At 40.8% G+C, this 20407-nt stretch overlaps 1 protein-coding gene across 5 annotated transcripts in view; it reads right to left on the bottom strand.

Moving 5' to 3' along the window:
• Positions 1-1189: 1189 nt before the first annotated feature.
• The window catches only part of PHF3 (PHD finger protein 3), a 50745-nt gene continuing 31527 nt past the window's right edge, over positions 1190-20407 (bottom strand). For all 5 annotated transcript variants that reach the window (XM_048496420.1, XM_048496425.1, XM_048496443.1 and 2 more), the window contains 12 exons: positions 19442-19757; positions 17529-17715; positions 16696-16849; positions 16465-16621; positions 13678-13794; positions 12422-12553; positions 11840-11975; positions 10938-11136; positions 9590-9737; positions 6458-6547; positions 5546-5741; positions 1190-4781 (listed from right to left, as the gene is read on the bottom strand). In XM_048496420.1, coding sequence (XP_048352377.1) covers positions 2608-4781; positions 5546-5741; positions 6458-6547; positions 9590-9737; positions 10938-11136; positions 11840-11975; positions 12422-12553; positions 13678-13794; positions 16465-16621; positions 16696-16849; positions 17529-17715; positions 19442-19757 — 4006 coding nt within the window. In that variant the 3' untranslated portion in view covers positions 1190-2607. The remainder of the gene's footprint in view (positions 4782-5545; positions 5742-6457; positions 6548-9589; positions 9738-10937; positions 11137-11839; positions 11976-12421; positions 12554-13677; positions 13795-16464; positions 16622-16695; positions 16850-17528; positions 17716-19441; positions 19758-20407) is intronic.

The following is a 20407-nucleotide window of genomic DNA, read 5'->3' on the forward strand; positions in this document are numbered from 1 at the left end:
CAGATTTCATGACTCAAGCCTGTGCATGAACACTCCAAAATATGTTCAGGACAGAGACAGGAAAAAGGGCTGTTGCCTTTTTTCCCTTCATACCCACCAATACTAATCCAAGACTCACTCAAAGCCATAATTCAATATCCAATGGAACAACTTGGAATAAGATGCTGCCTTTCAAAGTTTCCTTTTTTCAGTTGCTTCTCAACCACAATCTCTCCCTTAAGACTTTCCCTTGGGAAACAAAAGGAATAGAGGGGAGTGATGTTCTTTATGTGTTTTCAGTTGTAATAATGCACCTAGGATTTTACAGAGGCTCACGAAAACAGATTCAGACGTATGCATTATGGGAGCTTGATTCCCTTTCTCAATCTGTCCCAGGCAATCAAATAGCAAGGATTCTGAGCTAATCGAAGTTAACAAAATTATAGTCCCCCAACTATCCCGCTACACCGCCCAATATTTTTCCATAAATAACTACACACCAAATATATCTCCATTTGGTTGTGTTTGATGCTGTGCAGAGTACTAAACTTGCTCTCTAGTTTCTCTAAGAAGAAAAGCAATCACGCATAGAGAGGGATGGTGCTCCCATGAGTTGGGGAAGTACAAGAGTTGTGGCTGAAACCACCTGAAGGAATAAATGCAATACCCTGCAAGAAAGCTACTTCCCCATTCTTGCTTTCTTTTCTCTCTTTGTTAATACTGAAAAATAAAATCATATATGAAAAAGAAAGCTACCACATACATTTGTAGCAAGAGGTTCAGTATTTCAAGCATCCTCAGACATTTACATCCAAATTAACGAGAACCTTGAACTCTGTTAACACACAAGATCTACAAACTTCACATCTTTAAATAAAAGCTACCATCAACCATTGTATGGTATAGCATTTTTTAATTTGATTCTAGAAAGCCATGTGCAAGGTTTGCAAGTAGGCTGTTATACCTAATAAGGATTCTGAAATAGCCTGACAATTTGTGTTAGTCACATAGTATTGGAAGTTTCTTTTGATACCAAAGTGCAAAAAAATTATGTTCATTGGTAAGGCGATTTAAGCAAGAAGATTTTTTTTCAATGTACAATGCTCTTAATTTTACTAAATATCTCAAAACAGGCTCTTGAACAGCATAGTGCAATGGTATCCAACAAAAACAGCAGTGTATTGTAACTTGCCACAGAAATCACAAGAAATTTACGGATCTATTTATTAAAAACCCTAGGGTTGTTAAAAATTACCAGGAATTGTAAAGCCAAGCCACATTTATACATCTTTTTGTTATAGCAGTTTAGCCTATTGCTTCACATCTATTAAAATAAAACAAAGAACAGCTGTGAAAGGCTTTATCATTTGTAGAATCAAAATATCCCTTAAAATATTTACATTTTACAATATAAAGGATAGCAAAACACAATGTCATGTACAAGCTTAGGTATTCAAGTTTTTGAAGCACGAGAAATGGCTGAAAAATTAATTTAATACAAACCATAGCATAAAGGCTAAAGTTGTAAAAAATCCTACCAAAATAAGTGCGTCCTAAAGCAATAAAACTTGGACCATGTGACCATTTAATTTCTGCTCACAAACGGTTTCAGATGCTTGACAAATGTGAAATGATCAATACTGCTTGTGTCTCATTTTCCCCTCTTCTGAATCCTTCAACACCCCTCAGCTTAAAGCTGGGGCGTATCTGCCAGAGGGACATGGGGGGAGGGTGTCAATTGATCCCGGACGCCACCCATTAGATCACATGTGGGGTGCAAAATTGCCCCCACACCCTTCCCTTGAAGAGGCACCAGCCCAGTGCTCCCCACTGTGCCAGCTGGGTCTGCCGGCTGCCCAGGACCGCTGCCGCCTTCCTCTGCCAGCTGAAGGAGCAGTCTGACAGGGCCAGGCCAAGGGGCACCCAGCAGGTTCATGGCAGGCTCCCAGCCCCACCAGGCACGGCCCCGCCAGGCTACCCAGGACAGCCACCACTGCTCTCTTCCACCGGCTGAAGGAGCAGCCGTGCCGGGAGCCTGCCACAGGCCTGCCAGAGCTGGCTCCCATAACTGGGGCGTGGGAGTGCTTGAGGAGGTGTTGACTTGGGCACCATTTTCTCCCAGTACGCCTCTGGCTTAAAGCCAACTGTTATACTGAAAAATGATTTCTGAGGTTCTGTCACAATGCTCTGTTTGGCAATGCAACTTACATAGTATAAAATTCATTGTTATATCAACTCAAGCATCCTAAAATGGGAGAGCACAAACCACCAAAGGTGGCAAACACATCTTGATGAAAGCCAGATTTGACCAAAAAAACTTTATATGTCTTTTATTGCATATTAAAAGAAAATCATTAAAATTCTGTCTATACAAGCAATGTAATATTTTGAACTGTTCAGCTTCCAATCTGAAATAGTAAAATGTAAAAGGAAGGGAGTAAAGGGTAAACTCAGACTGGTATCAATCCAAGCAAAAGTCAAACGCTAACAGTGAATATCAAAAAGGAAAGAAAAATTGACGGCACAATTATACCCAGACATATTTTACAGAGTTTGAGGACATATTTAACACAGATTATTTTATGTTTATTTAAAACTTTAAAAGACAGCCTGTGCCCTTTGTGGCTTTCACCTTTTGCTTTTACTTCGGTCACTGTGGTCCCTGTCTTTGTGGTGCCTGTCTCGATGCTTTTCACTATCCCGTTCTCTATGCCTCTCCCTACTTTTCTCTCTCTCTTTCTCCTTCTCGTGAGCCCACTCTTCACTTTTAGAAGCATCTTTCTTTTCAGGATTTCTGCTTTCTCTCGAGGATTTGCCTTCAGAGTCCTTCTCACCATGCGAAAGTCGTGACCTCTCTTTGTCTCGATGCCCTTCCTCCCTGCTTTTTCGGTCTCTTTCTTTGTCCTGGGTTCTATCTCTGGGCCTGTTTCTGTCAGAATCTGGCTCCCAGTCATGCCTCCCCTTCTTCTGGTGGTGAGAATCACTGTAAAACCTTTGCCTATGCTGGTCGCTTTTCCTCCTACTGAAGGTTCTCTCCAAATGTGGATCTTGCCTGCCCCAAGGGTCACTGTGACGCCTGTCTGGTCTCCTGTTGTCTCTGCTCTGGTAAAAGTGTTCTGGCCCTGAGAATCTCGACGGTTTGTGAGCCAGTGGTGGAGCTGGCACAACTGGCCCAACAAAGTGTGGGGGCTGACCTGATAGATGCATCCCAGGGGGCCAAGGCAGCAGAGGGGCCTGAGCAAAGCCAAAGCCCGGAGGAGGAAGAAGTGGAGGAGGCAGATGGGGAGGAAATCCAAACACAGGATTGTTTTGCGGAGGAAAGTTGGGAGGTACAGCCCCTTGGAATTGAAAAGCAGGTGGAGTAGTTTTAGTGGGCTGAAAATTGGGCTGCTGAGTCCTCATTGGTGAGAAGTTTCCACTTGTAACAGGACTACCTATCTTGGTACTGAACTCAGCTTGGCAAGAATTTTCAGTTTCAAACTGGGGTGCTGATGAAGACGATGATGATGACAATGAGGGTGGAGGTGGGGGTGGCAAGAGGCCTCTCCTAATTGATTGTACTGTCTCAATATTCTGCATCAGTGCTTTTTCAGGGGAATGATTTGTCTCTTCCAGCTGGGAGGAACAAACGCCATCTGCTTTAGTTGCAGCTGAAGTGGTTGTGTTGCCCACTTGACTACTGCTCTGATCTAAGTCTAGATCATTTCCTGAAGACTGTTTATTATCTACATTTGTCTCTTCCATTTCTGAAGTGTCCAGCTGGTTATTTTGTACATCTTCATTTCTAACACTGTCGCCTTCACTTTCTGAAGTGTTGTTCTGTTGGCTTCGTCCTGCTTGCCTTGGATCCCTTTTAAGATTGATGAACTGTGGAGATTTTGAACTATTAACAGCCACAGTATCAACAGATGCTATAGGAGCATTATCGCTCCCAAGTGCTTTTCCCGAGCTGGATGAGACAGGACAATTGGTGGTTCTTTTATCTTCCTGAGAAACATTATCTGTGCCTCCCAACATTACACTGCTTTCAGCAGCCTCTTTGGTTTCTTTGTTCTGTGACAGAATAGCTAAGTTTGCTAAAAATGCTTCTGTAGAAACATCTGGTGGTTTCCCCTTGAGACTTAAGCTAGTCAGATTTCCTGAAGAGCACGAGACATCTGCCACTGGTATATCAACTGCTGATATATTATCTGTGGATTCTTGCGAACTGCTCTGGTTATCCTTAGTTTCCTCAAGTCCAGGAGTTATTTCAGGAATGTCAATTTTTTCCTCTTTTACATTTATCTGTTTTTCAGTCAGGTTTTCATTAGCAGTTTGGTCCGCTGGCGACTGAATAAGTTCAGGCATCTGCCCTGTTGTATCCAGAAGACTTTGAAGAATATCATCTACTGGCAATGGTTTACTTGCAAACTCCAGAGCGGATGACTGATTTTCCCAACCAACCAGAACTCCAGGAAGGAACCGAAGAGGTTTTGGCGGCTCATGTTTTACGGTCTCCACAGAAGGTTCACTGACTGTTACTTCTTCTGAAACACTCAGCTGAGACTTAAGCCTTTGCTTGTGCAACACAGCTGTGAAGGAGTTAAAAAAGTCATTTTCGTCCTCCTTTTCTTCTGCTTCTGAGTGAAACACTTCGGGTTTGCTTAGTTTGCTCTTCTTTTCTGGTGGCAAACTCGCCGAGCCACTTTCAAGATTTTCTTCAGGCTGGCTTGTGCTAGTGCTACCAACTGCATTTATCTGTCTTTTTAACTTCTGACGAATGATCAGCCCCAGCAACAAGTTGGGTCGGTGGACTTCTATTCCTGCATTGAAACAATCAGAATGGCACAGTTAGTGAGATGTATGTGTTTCACAGCAGACAACTGCTTCAATCAGAAAGCCACCTATGCCCCTGCAAACTCACAAAGCTCAACAGGCCCATGTATGTATCAGGAGAAACACTAGTCAGATTTGTCAAAGGCTTTCATGGCCGGAATCACTGGGGTGCTGTGTGGTTTCCGGGCTGTAGGGCCACATGTTCTAGCAGTATTCTCTCCTGACGTTTCGCCTGCATCTGTGGCTGGCATCTTCAGAGGATCTGATGATCTGATCAGATCCTCTGAAGATGCCAGCCACAGATGCAGGCGAAACGTCAGGAGAGAATACTGCTAGAACACGGCCATATAGCCCGGAAACCACACAGCACACTAGTCAGATTTCCCTCTATGTATAGCGATGTAGGATTCCTACCCTGCAAAATAATTATTTCTTGTTACAACAAGAATTAATTTGATTAATGAGCTGAAGGAAGCAGAAATGCAAGACTACTGTAAGGCTACCTATGCAAAAATGCTTCTCACTAAGGATGGTTTTCCATATTGGATTTAGGACACATGCTAATGGTCCGATAATGATAATGATAATGATAATAATAATGATAATAATAATGATAATAATAATGATAATGATAACAACGTTGCAGATGATCCAAACATATCTCAACAGGGGTAATCTTAAAAAACAAGACCTCCACCTAAGAATATTTCTTGGGCCTTATATAGGTTTTCAGCATAGTTTTGCTACCTACCAGGACCGTCAAATGGCACCAGCTGATGTGGAATTTTATCAGAGGCACCTAAAGGGATAATGTATAAATCCTTAATTTGCTTCATGTTATTAGCTGCTACACCGTAACGCTTTCGGCTGCTGAAGTATGCAAACAGCAAGGTGTATGAAATCTGATCCTCTTCAGTCACAGGAGTGAACCGAACCACACAGATTTCCTATTGAGGAAAAAAGCACAGGGCAGTTTATTTAAAATTTGTTTTCTGTTTTGTTTTGTGTTTTTTGTTCATTCTTAACAGCAGAATTCAGCACTTCAGAATTCAGGAAAATGCCATTAGACCATTACTAGACAAGTGTTGGTTATCCCACCCCACCCCACTCATGTAGGGTTGCCTGTCTGGCACTTGCCACAGCCTGAGCCTTTTCCACTGCTGCACTACATTTAACACAACAATGGTGGCAGAGAATTTCTATTAAAAAGTGGTGATAGAAAGTGCCGTGAACTACAGACTATTTATAATCCCATGGGGTTTTCAAGGCAAGAGACAAACAGAGGTAGTTTGCTATAGCCTGCTTCCAGGTAGCAACGGTGGACTTCCTTGGTGGTTTCCATCCAAGTATTAACCAGGACTGACCCTGCTTAGCTTTTGAGATCGTATAAGATCAGGCTAGCTTGGATCATTCATAGGTGTCAAACTCGCGGCCCTCCAGATGTTATGGAGGCATGCTGGCAGGGGATGATGGGAACTGTAGTCCATAACATCTGGAGTGACGTGAGTTTAACACCTGTGATTCAGGCTATCCTATGCAGGCTGTTGCAGAGCTGCAGCAATGTAGCACTGAATTCTTTCTTCTTTTTCTTATATGTAAAGTAAATCAGCAACACAGCAAAGGACGTTACATGTGTAAAACATAAGCTTGCATATATCATTACCTTTGTCCCTGTAGCTTTTATTTTTTCAACATATTCCCAAACAGTTTGAGGCGATATCCTGCCACCTACTTGGATACTATCAGGTAAATCCTATACCAAGGGGAAAAAAGATTATAATTGCATTTCTGTTTTTCAAAACAACACAAAACACTCGGTTGTATACATTAACAAGTTTAAGAACCAATAATATACAGAGGTACTGTGTCAAACTATATTCTTCTTAATGATGAAATAAGATTATCAATATGACTTTAGGACATCGTGTTTCGTGTAAAGTTAGAATGCATGACAATTTACAAAACAATACCAGTAAATGAAAACCAGTACAATAAGTATAGAGAATGTTGGATTTAGAGCAGGGTTTAAATCAGTGCATGCCCACAGATTCCCCCAAACTTTTATTCAATTTGTCAGTCTTTCTCTCCTTATAAAATGGGAATTTCAGCAAACTGTGCTAAACTGAAGATGAAAAATTACACTGAACCAGCAACTATACAAGGGAGAAAGATACTGGGATCTTGTGGACAAAAACTAAATAACAAGTGTGTTTCCAAAAATCATGTTCAATGGATTCAGACACTGCTGCCTTTCCTGTTGCATGTCTGAGCAAGAACAATCCCAATGTTTGTGCCTGGTGAAAAGTATGAAGAGCATGCAAAATGTCTGGCATGCAAAAGATGACACTGTTTAGCCAGTTAAAACCCATCAACTGGGAACTATCATGGGCACAGAACATCACGAACATTCTAACTAACAGTCAGGCAACCATCCACACAACCTGACCTTGTTCAGAATTTTGTGGGAGAGAGTATATTTAAGGAACATTTATTCCAGACCTTGAGACAGAGAGAATAACAGTATCTAATAAAAATACATAAAATGCAGATTTCTCTCCAAACAGACACAGCACCACAAGCAGATTCTCACAAAGCTCAAAAAACTTAAGTTTACCAAATGGAAGAAGGGTAGGTGAGCATATGGGAGGCACACACAGATCACACCTGCTTTTCACATGTACAGAGGAGAAAGGGTGTGCGGTTACAAAGCCCATAGGGGGAAGGATTGTAGCAAAAGATGCCAGTGTAAGAAGGAACCCTCTCAGTAAGTTTCCAAGGTTCCATTCTCACTCTGAGGAGGAGGGCATCTTGAAGCTTTGGACTTCCAAAAGCAGTGGCCTTCTGTCTTCAGGTGGGAATAACGCAGCTTCCACCACGTACCATGGAACTCTGCACCCGAAGGCCACCTTGTTATTTTGTAATGCCTGACAAAGCTCAATGTGGAGAACCAAGAGGCTGCCTTGCATATTCTCTCAACTGAGGCTTGACAGTCAACATTAACAGTTGCACTTCTCACTGAACGGGCTGTGGAATTAGAGACTGGTGAACTCTATGGAAAACTGAATTGAATGATTTGTTTCACCCACTGGTCTAGTTGTAAGTCTAATCACTGAGCTTGGAATTGCTCCAGCCTTTTCTTCTACCTCAACCCCACCGGCACAGGCCTGGTGTCACTGCTTTCCTTGTCTGAAGCTGTTTGATCTTGATAGGTTGGTAGGATTGGAAATGGGAAAAACTGTTGAAGAAAAAGGAACCTCTGCTATTTTGTCACCAAGTCCTCCTATAGTCAGGACTGGATTGCGGCAGAGTGAGAAAGGAACAAAAAGAGTTTGGCAAGAAAGGTCTCTTGTCATCTTGGCATAATTCCATTCTGCCTTCACCAGTTTCTCAGAGTACTCAGGGAAGGGGTCCGATTTATCTGACGATGGTAACTTGGAAAGAACTCCTTATATCCTTTCAGCCTGGATCTGCCCTCTTTGGGTTCCTTGCCTGGGTCAGGAACTCTGAGATCCAATGCCATGAGGGCTTTAGAAGAGATTGAGAATCTTCCCTATTAAATAATCTAGCAGGCGGCTTTTCTGTGGCTGGTTTATCCTCTGAGATTTGCTTTCTTCTGTCTTGTTATCTGATAGGGTAAAGGGAGTAATGTTTCTTGGAAAATGGCCCAGGTAGGCACTTGATGAGGGAGAGACTTTCCGACTGTACTGGTGGGCCACTATCCGAAATTCTCCCCACAGTTGTCAACCCATCCCTCCTCAGACCTGGACAGGTCAACAAAAATGTGTGGAGGAGAATGCTGGAATGCCTTTTATGAGACCTGGGGGGAGTGCGGGGTAAGGCATCTGGATGTGCTGTAATTGCTTCTTTAGGGCCAACTGAACTGCTTCCATGGGTTCCCCAGAGCAAGATGGCTGCCTTCCATCAACCTTGGTTGTGGGGGGCATGTTAGTATTACCCCTTGACTGTCCATCTCCTTCTATTGACTCAATAAAGTGCCCTCCGAGGGATAAGTCTGCCATCATTACCACTCTGGGCAGCACTGGCAGCCATTAGGGCCAGTTTCTCCTGTGAGGTCCTTCTTGCAACTTTTTCCTGTGTTAAGCTGCTTTTGCTTTGGTGCCTGGAGCACTTTAGCCCTTTCTCTCTATGTCTGTGGGATCTCTCCAGACTGCCTGGTCACCTCACAGCAGAGAAGATAGCAGCCCTGGGTCTGCATCCTCTTTGGAGAGGAATTCATTTTCGCTCACCTCTCTCTGGATCTCAGCATCCTCCACAGGTGGGGGTGGGGGTGCAGAATGCACAGAGGGACAGAAAATGTTCGAATAAAGGAGGCGTGATTGGGGATTAGGAGATCTCTTTGGCTATTTGAAAAACATGGACTGAAGAAGTTAAGAGAAGGATGGAAGAACAGATGTTACACATAGGACTAATCTCAGATGCTCTCCCCGTGTGAGGCAGGAGTAAAACTGAGCCAGGAGTTTCCCACCTGAGAGACAAGAAGTGGAACGTTTTAGTCCTGGCTCTCTGAGCAGCCAGTGTGAGCTTCAAGGTATTGTCCTCCTCAGAGCAAGAACCATGCCTTTCAGTTTGTATCTTGTACTTGGGGACTGTGGCAAGATCACATATGCGGGCTATAGGCATTTATTAAATAAATTACCATGAACCAAACTTTCCAAGGAAAAGCCACTGGGAAACGCCAGAATTTATTGCCAGGTTAACATTTCCACGTTCCACAATGGGAAAAAAATGGAAGAAACTAACTTCAAGTACACATACAAGTGCATAAACATATTACCTCTGTTAAATTTTCAAAAGAACCCGAGATTGGATAAGCTTTGATAACAAACTTTGCAACAGATGGCATGTTGATAAAGCCTTTCCAAATATAGCTCAGACGGGCTAGAAAGAGTGTTTCACTTTCAACAGTGCCTGGTGTTTCCGACCTGAAAAACAAGGGGTAAAAATAAAGAGTTTGATTCAGTGCAAGAAGAATGCAAGAAAAAGGACTTGTGCCAGGTTAAACTCATTCTATCCTCACTTGCATTTCCATTTGTGCAAGGTTTTGTGCACCCAATTTCTTGGCTCAGGCCAGTCCAACTTCATCAGATCTCAGAAGCCAAGCAGTGTCAGGAAGTCCAGTGCGGCTACGAAGAGGCAGGCAATGACAAACCACCACCATATGTTCGCTGTGACTCAGTGGCAAAAAAATTTCTAGGGAGGAAGTGCTGGCTGTTGCACAAGATCCTGTGCAAGCCGAAACGTGCTAAGTTGATTTATATTTTCACTCGCTCACTGCTGGATGCAAGCACAAGGCTACAAACTGCCTGGCATATTAAACTGGAAGAGGGTTAACAGAGAGACTCAGAAAACAGAAGTCGGACAGCCACAATAGTAATAAATGCACTCTCACCATAGGGTGGAAAAATGGTCTACACTATTCTTTCAGTCCTGAACACTGGCCTCTAGCCAGTCATAGATTCTGAAAACTTAATGGCACCGAAGTTTTGTTAAGAAGATTTCTGATTATTACCTCCACACACACTGCAGACCCACCATTTTGCCAGCTAGGGTAACCCCGAGGATCCATGATCCCCCCACACACACACACATACACCTGCCCAAACTGATTTTGAGGGTGGGCTTAGAAGGCAGCAACAAGCGACGGAGAGAATCATCAGAAATCAGCAGGCTTGGTTACAGGCTGCTGTCTGTAAATTCATAAGTGTATGTACATAACATGTCCACAGCCTTGACTGTATCTTTAAATAGTCACCATTTGTTTGCTTGAATGCGAAGTAGGAAGCATGAGACATAAGACAAAAAGATCAGATTCCGCATGTCTACTGTACTAAGAGTAAAATTCATTTTAAGTTCAGGCATTCATTACAGCCATGTTGTCAAGTCACAACCAATAAATACGAGTGCAAGGATCCTTATGAGAATCAAAACTGCCAAAATGTCATGCCCTATTTGTTCCTGTCTGCGGAAAGTGGCCTCATGGAACAGGCGACACATTTTCTCATCTCAAACAATGTGGCTACATGATCATTTCCATTTATTTTTGCACTGAACACTTGTAACATTAACTATGCATTGGAGTAAAAAATGTTTTAACAGCAGCAACCAGGAAAAAAAATGATTACCTGGGGGTTGAAGCTGAGGCAACTGCAGTAGTTGGTAATTCATTATCTTCCTCTAATAATTCGGAAGCTAAAATGCTTGTTGTCGACGAAAGTGCATCGGCGATGCTTTCTGCCTCATTGTCTGAAGGTTTACGGGCAACTCCGACCGACACTTTCACTTTTTTCCCAGAAAGGTCATCGCTAGGGGGTGCCATTCGACCTTGAAAAGGCAATGGAGAAAGCTTCACAGTCGCAACTTCACTTCTTACAAAGACTGTAAAAATCCCTTGTATAGCAGTTCTCACTAAAATGCTTAAAGATCCTGTTGCCTCAAATTAAACACAAAGGAGTTCTATGTTTTCCTAAGAGAGAGATTCAGATTCATCAGATTCCCAAAGTTGAACAGGGACCATACTTGGATGGGAGACCGCCAAGGAAGGCTTTACAAATGGCAACCCACCTCTGCTTAATGATTTACCCAGAAAATCCTACCAAGATCACCATAAGTTGGCTGCAACTTAATGGCCTTTCATACCCACACACGACTTACAGTCATCATTGCCTGCCCACCCCGCCCCTCCCCCCATCCTGTGGCATGCAAAGAGGGAAGAGGAAAGCGCAGAGACTTGTTTGCCTTTACGTTGAACTTTGAAGGCAAATCAATGCCCCTGCAGTAACCGCAATTGACCCTCCTCTCCATTCTTGCCCCTATACGGCTGAAAGCAGACACTCCTCTTCGTTTCTGAAGAACAGCATGAAGTCACTCTGAATCCCATTCTGATCCTACAGAGTAGTTTTTGTTCTTTTCTCTTTCTAAAACTAAGATCAATGGGATTTTTATCAGCTGCTCCATGCCATATAATTTCCAAAGAACAAAATGAGTGAAGTAACACCCTGATGTTTAGTATGCCAGTGCATATTACCTATACAAATTTTGCAGTTCAGATCAAAGAGGTGATGTTTGTGCTGGCTTGTTGTATCAGGTGTGGCAGATTCATCAACTTCTTTATCTTTTTCTGTCTCCTCCATCTTTTCTATACCCTTAACTGAAACAGATTCCTACACACAAGACAACGATTTATTAATACAATGTTTGTATGTGTTTAAACACACTCGCATTTCACACATGTCTAACAGAAACATGGCTTAATACTATGCTAAGTAACTCATAACTTGATGTAAAATCTACTCTATATTAGAAATATTTCAAAAGTTAATGGGAAAGTGGATAAGGAAACCAGAATTTTGCTGCAATGCACACATTCTACATATGAATCAGTTCCCTTATGAGAATCCGTTGCCTGCATGTAAGATCTACTGCGCTGTTCAGTTCTACTCCAAAGCCTCTGCCAATTAACCAAAATCAAGGTGAGGTGTACCTTTCATTATTTTAATTTCTTCATTGATACTCTAACTTTTTCACTGAGACTCAAGGCAGACAATACAATAAAAAACAATGCTGCGTTGTATGTGAATAAGAACAAAAAGAACTTGTGTCATTTTACCTGAAGTTCCACGACTCCTTCTTGCTCTTTTACTGGAGTCTCACTCTCAATCTCTATTTCACCTTTATGAGTAATTTTTGTTATTGGCCTCCTTTCAACTTCCCTCTGCTCTTTTTCAATCATTTCAATTGTCTATAAAATATCAAATAATGGTTTAGTTATTTAATATGAACATTTATTACAGTGATACTGGGTCGGCTTGGATCCGATGATGCTTCTTCCTCTGAACTTCTCTCCAGCTACTGAGGCATCCTTCCTTCCCTGCAGAATTTACCTGTATAAGGGCCCCGGGACAAAACATTCCTTTTACGCTAGAGGCAGAGGGAACGAGCGCCATGGGGTGGAAGGCTTACTTAACTGCTGGAGAGAAGCTCAACAGGAACAACATCATCAAATCTGCAGCATCCCCTCTAGGTCATCTTGCAAGTATTCCCAGGCAGTGCTCGCCAGGGCACTGGGCTCTAGGGAGGCCTCAGAAGTGAAGGAGGAAGACTCACAATCTGCATTCCCTCCTGCCATACTTGGTTCCATAGTTCTGGGAAGGATCGCCAGCATATTCAGCCGTGGCCCTTTCTGCCCCTATACAGCCTTTGCTCCACCCCTCCAACCCTGGCCTTGGGTTGAGGTCACACCCGCCCTTCCTTGGCTGCTTTGCTGGCCCTGATGTCTTTCATTGCCATCTCCCTCCTTTCTCCAGCTCTGCCCTTCCCCTGGCTCAGACACTAAGGCCTGGCAACAACTCCCCAGTCTCTTTGCTGGTTGGGTGGCATTCTCTGCAGCTCCAAGCAATGAGAAATGCGCAAATGCTGGATTTTTGCCTTAAAATTGAACGACGGTTACCACAATTAAAACTGGAATGATCAAAGATATTGACTTCTTGAATGCATTTATAAAAGACAACCCCATTTGAAGTTCCCCCTACAATCTGTTGTCACATTAGGGACCAAAAGATACTCCTGGATTTTCAAGCCAATTAAATGTTTAAATGTTCAGGACTCTAGAATTCAAGCATAGTAAGTCCTATCAAAATATAATCGTCACCAGAAAAACTCAAAATCAATTCTAATACCTTTGTAATTTGGGACAAATTTTCATTGCTGGAATTTTCAGAAGATACAGTGGTTAAAATATGAATAAAATGGAAACTTTTTGTCTTGGTGGAAATTTCACCCTATTCTGTATTGTTGTTATTGGCCTTTTTTGTTAATAAATAAAGAGTGATTAACAACCATTAAATATTTCTAGAAAGGTCATACGTGTCGGTTTTCTCTTTTCCTCCATGCAGCTAGTTCTTTAGAAGCCAATTCTTCTGGGCTCATTCTTATGAGATGGTCTGGAGTAACATCACCTTTCAGTACTCTTTTAAACAGTATCTGGAAAAACAATAGGGATAGCTTTAAACAAATTGACTTCCAATACAAATTCAAGTACAACAAAGTGAACACTTAGGCATTTCAGAGCTCTCTGTATATCATTTTCACAAATCATTCTCTCTACTAAAATTCCAAATTACGGCACCGCAAATGCTGAAACACAGCATTGCACAAATAACATTTAACTCACAATGTGTTTAAAATACATTCAAGAAAAACCACAACGCTTTTGGAATTAAACAGAATTTTTACAAAAACATTAACCATATATCCTTTTACAAACCTATAGTAAAATATCTGGAGAGGATTTATCTTGAAACGTGAAGATTATCAACTTCCTGTTATTTGTTAACATTACTACCATTATTCAAAGTTGCCTTTGTGCTAGCTAAAAGAAGGTGCCTCTTAATCACAACAATGTTTTTTTACTTTAAAAAAAGACTGTGTCTCTAGACAGCTGGATTTTAAACAAATTCTGGGTATTAGACTTTTCCTGACTATGAAGGGAGATGCTCGGTTGGCACATTAGTATTCACCACTGCACACAGAAAGCATTCTCTTGCCTATGGCATGAAAAAGGGAGCCTTCGGGAGAAGGCGGTCTAAAAATGTAATAAATAAATAAATAAATCTCTGTTTGCACCAATTAGAAGTCTCACACAAAACATACAAAACCATTATGGTTCAAGTACATAGTTTGTATTACAGGAATGAACTTAGAGCTCACATAATCTCTCTCTCACACATGCTGCAATTTCCAGTTTCCTGGCAAACCACAGTTCATCATCATATTCCAATGATGTAAATTATGATTTACACACTATGTAGTTCATACATTCATTAGAATTGCAAACTGCAAAGCGTGCAAGGAGAGGAGCAAGTGAGCAGTCCAAAGTTGTTTAGGTGTACCGAAACAGAAAAAGAACAGGACAATGTCTACAATGATTCGATTTGTACACTAACATAACTAGACATAAAGAGCAGAAACTCTCCCCCATCCCCAGTAGTTCTGGCTGCTGATATAAAAGAGTGACACGAAGAAAACAGTTTTTGGATGCAAGAATTTAATGCTTTCTTGAGATAAAAACAAAGAATGGCTTGTGTGGGAAAATAAATGAACCACAAATTCTAGGATCAAGACAGAGAAAATGTTAATGGAACACAGGGGAGCGTGGACAACTTTTGGAGGACGCGTACATCAATGGCTATTAGTTATGATGATTAAATGGGGCCTCTATATTCAGAAGTAGTAAGCTTCTGAATATCAGTGCTGGTGACAATACCAGAGGAAAGCTTTGGCCTCTGTACCCTGCTGGTAGGTCTCCTGGCGCTATTTGAGTAGTCAGTGTATGAAACAGGATGCTGGGCTAGCTTGACTACTCTTTGTTCTCTCATTAGTGACAGCTAGCAAATCTTAAAGCAAAAATTTAGATTGATCTGATCTACAGCTTTTCATTAAAGGTAATATACTGTATATACTTGTGTATAAGTCGACCCGCATATAAGTCAAAGCAACTAATTTTATCACAAAAAACTGGGAAAACTTATTTATTTATTATTTAGACTTTTATACCGCCCCATCCCTCAGGGATTATTGACTCGCGTATAAGTCGAGGATGGGAAATGCAGCAGCTACTGGTAAATTTCAAAAATAAAAATAGATACCAATAAAATTACATTAATTGAGGCATCAGTAGGTTAAATGTTTTTGAATATTTATTTCAAAGAAAAACATTAAACTAGCTCTGTAAGCCCTGATTCTCCCTTTAAATCCACTCAGAAGGGGGAGGGGTGATTTAAAAGGAGAATCTGGGGAAAATTTGAGGGTCCCTGTCAGGGGAGGAATGTTTATGTTAGCAGTACCAACATTTCAGAGTATCTTTAGGAGACCATCCTGATGATACTACCCAGGTTTGGTGAAGTTTGGTTCAGGGAGTCCAAAGTTAAGGACCCTCAAAAGGGTAGCCCCATTTACTATTAGCTTCCATTGGAAACAATGGGGGATGGGAGTACCCAATTTGGGGATCCATAACTTTGGATCCACTGAACCAAACATCACCAAACCAGGCTGGTTTCAGCAATAGAGTATCCTGATGATACCACCCATGTTTAATGAAGTTTGGTTCAAGGGGTCCAAAGTTATGGACCCTCAAAATGTAGCCCCATCTACTATTAGCTCCCATTGGAAACAATGGGGGATGGGGGCACTCCCTTTGGGGGTTCATAACTTTGGACCCCCTGAACCAAACTTCACCAAACCTGGCTGGTATCATCAGGAGTGTCACCTGATGATCCCCTGAAATTTTGGTGCGGCTAGCCTAAAAACTGAGCCCCCTGGCGGTGGACAAATTAAAAACCCTAAAATATTTTTTAAAATACACCTCACTTGGGTATAAGTCGAGGGGGGCTTTTTCAGCACAAAAATGTGCTGAAAAATTCGACTTATATGCGAGTATATACGGTATTCATCATTAACTTTAAACACCTAATTCTAATTTGGAAATAACCAAAGGAAAACAATGTCAACACTGATACATTACATCTTGGGGGATAAAGGCACAGAAGGGGGACTATGAACATGACAAATTCCACCATGTCAGTCCCCAGAAGGAAAAACAGAACTGCTTGTAAGAATTCAGGACACAGAATTCACACAGATAATGCAACGTACATTGTTTTTTGGATCTTTCAGATTGAATATCAAGCTTCTATACTTATTCTTGTACTTGGAATCAGTATCCCGAAAAAAGGAAAACAACTCTTTTTCAATCCTGCTTGCAACTTTTGCTGCTCTTTCTTCGGGAATCTTCAGCGTCGAGTCGGCAAGTCTAAAAAAAAGACATGTTATTCAGAAAACTGTGACAAATAAAAATGTAACCATATATAAGTATGTCATCTATACCTTTTCTCAAGGCTTTCCCTGAGTGACTGCCTAACACTCTGTCTTATTTGATCAGTAGAAGGCTTGGATGCTGATGCACTAGGTGGGTGTACAATATTAGCAGTTCCTCCTTTCTCTGCTCTCTTTTTCTTGCCTTCTGGTCTATCCTGAAATCCTGAAATAAAGAATAATTATAATGAAAATAAAGTTATTCGATGGATTTGTTAACTTGAAGGTGAAATTCACAAGTGAGAACAGAAGAGAGTGTAAGAAATCCCTTCTGAGAGAACATGCAATAGGATAGTGATTTTGGATTAAGTGAAACGTTTCTTATCACAAGACAAAGTACTTCTAAGAAACATTTTATTAAAACCAATTATCCAAGGTCCTTTTTGTCTGACTAGAACCTGCAGAAGTGTGGCATAAGTAGAACAAGGAACCATGAATTCAAGGCGCACATTGCCATGAATTTGCTGGGTGACTTTGTACCAGTCATATACCCTAAGCCAAACCCACATCACAATGAGGATGAACAAATCATATATGCTACCCTGTGGTAAACATAACAGCATACAAGATAAATGGACAGATGATATACCAACTGTTTTAGTCTAGTTCATACATCCTTTTAATCATTATTTATTTCCAGCAATGAAAAAAGAACATTTTAAGGAACTCAAATCCTCTCAATTTTCTGCAAGTCTTTAGCTGTATGACATACCACACTGGTATTTAAAATGAGCACATTCACTGCATTTCCAGTATTACCTTCGGGGATGAGGCGGCCTATAAATTTAATAAATAAATAAAAATAAATAAAATAAAGGCCAATTTCTGCGTTCCGTGACTAGTACCTGATTTTGTTGTGCTTTCACTTGGACAAGAAATGCTAAGGGCATCTTTGTTATTTTTTTCCTGTTTATCTTCAGAAGACCGATGAAAAACTGTAGGCATTTGCCCCATTTTCCTAATGGGAATTTGACCCCCTTTTTTCATGTCAGAATCCTTACTTTCTGATACTGCTCTTCCTTCACCAGATTCCTGGGGAAAGGGGGGGTGTTGAAAAACAATAAACAGAAAAATTGATTATAATTCTTTTGCATGAAAAAAAATGAATATATATTTCACATTTAACTGCACTGTCAACATCCAGGGAAAATTAGACATGAAAAAACACCATTTAAATAAAAAAATGATTACATTATTTCAAAGGTGCTAAATTTTCTCTGGGCTATTACCTTTAACTAGCAAAAGCATCCTTCTGCTAACAAGGAGAAAACTAATGTATTATAGGTTTTTTTGCTTTTGTTTGTTTTGCTGCCAAGTCTAACTTATGGTAACCCCTGGTGAAGCAGAAAGGCAAGAGACATTCAGAGGTGGTTTGCCACTGCCTGTTTCCACATCACGAACCTGGAGTTCCATGGAGAACTCCCACCCAAGAACTTGCTAGGGCCCACCATGCAGTATTAATTATGGAGATCTTAACCCTGTATATACTGGAGTTGAGGTCCTGATCAACATTATAAATAAAGGAGAATATGCTTCTTAAACAAGAAATTCATTGAATTGGCAGACATAGAACCAAGTTAAATCAGGTAAATGAAAACAGAGGTGCTACAAAAAAGAAATATGTGAAATGCAAACATTATTTAACCCATTCCTTTAACAAACTGCCTGTTCCTACAGAGGAAATGAAAGAGGAGAATCCAAAGACGTACAAGTCTATTTTCTGAAGATGTGGGTTGCTCTGGACAGGGAACTGACCAGACTTGAGAAGCATAGCAGAACGGGGTGGAAAAGTAGAGAAGTCAACCATACAGTTGGGTAACAGGCAGGGATCCAAAACCAGCTGCCAATTGGATGGACTGAGGAATAACTTTTTATACATTTTTGCCAAGATTGAAGAGGGGAAAGGTTACCATGTCATTTTGATATCAGTTTGACTGAGACTCAATTTGTATTGCTAGGCCCATTCCAAGATGTGCAGGGGCACAGAAATCAAAATGGGGGTCCCTGTAAGGCTGATAAGCAATAGTGACAGGCTGATAAGCAATAGTGACAAGTTACTGGTGGGGTAAGAGTTCAATCATATGCATTGATCTTACTAGCTGGGTAGATTAGATGAGGCCTTTTGCCCAAGGTTTAGTGAGGCTTGTGGGTACATCAATAACTAGGGACGGAATCCATTTCTACTCACAGCTCAAAACTCACAGCTCACAGTGATTTCCCCCCTCCATTTTTGGACTTTCATTATAACAGGATGATTTTGTGTCAGTTATTTTTTGCAATATGTAAACTATTTGCATTAAAAATCTTTGTATCAGTATAACTTCAGAAAAAGGAAGGGATCAACCAGATCCAATCCACTATATTGACTGATAGTGATAGTGTCCAACAAAAGCTAGTCCTTAAATTTCTAAGCAATTTTCTCTTCCTCTTTAGAAAAAAAACACTGGTGCTCCTCTCCCTCCTCAACTTGCATCCTTAGTTGGCTGCTTCAGAACAAATTAAATAGTTCAGTCCAAAGGTAAGTTACATCCTTCTTGATCTACTTAAATTAATGGATTTAGAAGGGTACAACTCTGTTCAGATTTGTACTGGAATGGATAAGAATCACTTGAAAAAAATTAAATATTTAACAAAATGTCACACTAATACACTTAGAAGAAAGAATTTTAAAGACAAAATATCAAATTACTGCAGCTTATAAATGTTGCAGAATGAAATTATATATTTACACATTTATATGGACATATTAATTTCTTACCCGCTTAAAAATTTTGACTTTGTGCTTCACGTAGTCTTCCCCCAGTTTTGTTTTATTCGGTGGGCATGTGGATGTTTGCTTCAATATCCCAGGCTTCTCATATTCCACTGTTCTACTTTCTCTAGTCGGTTCCAGTTTCAGTTGTGTATCCAGAACATTTTGTTCAAGAACATCTGGTTTTTTGTCTTCTTCAGCACAACATTTCACGCATACATATTCTTTGTCTTCTTCTCCCATTTGTTGGGCTTGAGAAAGACTCAATCCAACACAATCTCCATGAAACCAATCATCACATCTACCACAGCCTACCATGAACCTGAAGCCAAGAGGGGGAAAAATCACTAATTAACACACAAGGATAAAACAATCAATGTATGCAATGGTATCTCTCATAGAACATAAACAGGAATCTTGTTAGCACCTTTAACACATTATTTCCACATGAACTATTCTTGCTAAATTAAGTTTTGCAAAAAGATTAACACAGCTATTCTTCTAGAAGTATTATCACTGAACGTGTTCATTTCAACTTAAAGTATTTAACACTGAATCTTACATCTATTGCTCCAACCTTACAACATGGTATTAGACACCAATATTAAATCAAGATGAGCAGTCATTGCTGCAGCTGAAATCAAACACAGCCTGGACACCAAAAGAACACTCAGCTCTTGCATGGGTATGCCTCTGAATCCAAGAGCAAAGGAAAATTCAAGTTGACTACACACATCTACTAAAAACATGTTTCATACAAACAGCATTATTGCAACTGTACAAGTCAATATATTATCCAATGTCTAACAGCTATTATAAATCGCCTAAATTTGTACAAATTAAGACTGTGGAATGTTTCTCAGTCCTACACAAATAACAAGTCTTGTCCACAAAATGTAACAAACACTGTCTTTTTCACAGGTTTGCAGTGGAAGATAGGGGCTACCATTCTGCTCGTGCACATATTTCCCT

Source organism: Sphaerodactylus townsendi, linkage group LG01, assembly GCF_021028975.2.
Source record: "Sphaerodactylus townsendi isolate TG3544 linkage group LG01, MPM_Stown_v2.3, whole genome shotgun sequence".
In the NCBI taxonomy this organism is placed as follows: domain Eukaryota; kingdom Metazoa; phylum Chordata; class Lepidosauria; order Squamata; family Sphaerodactylidae; genus Sphaerodactylus; species Sphaerodactylus townsendi.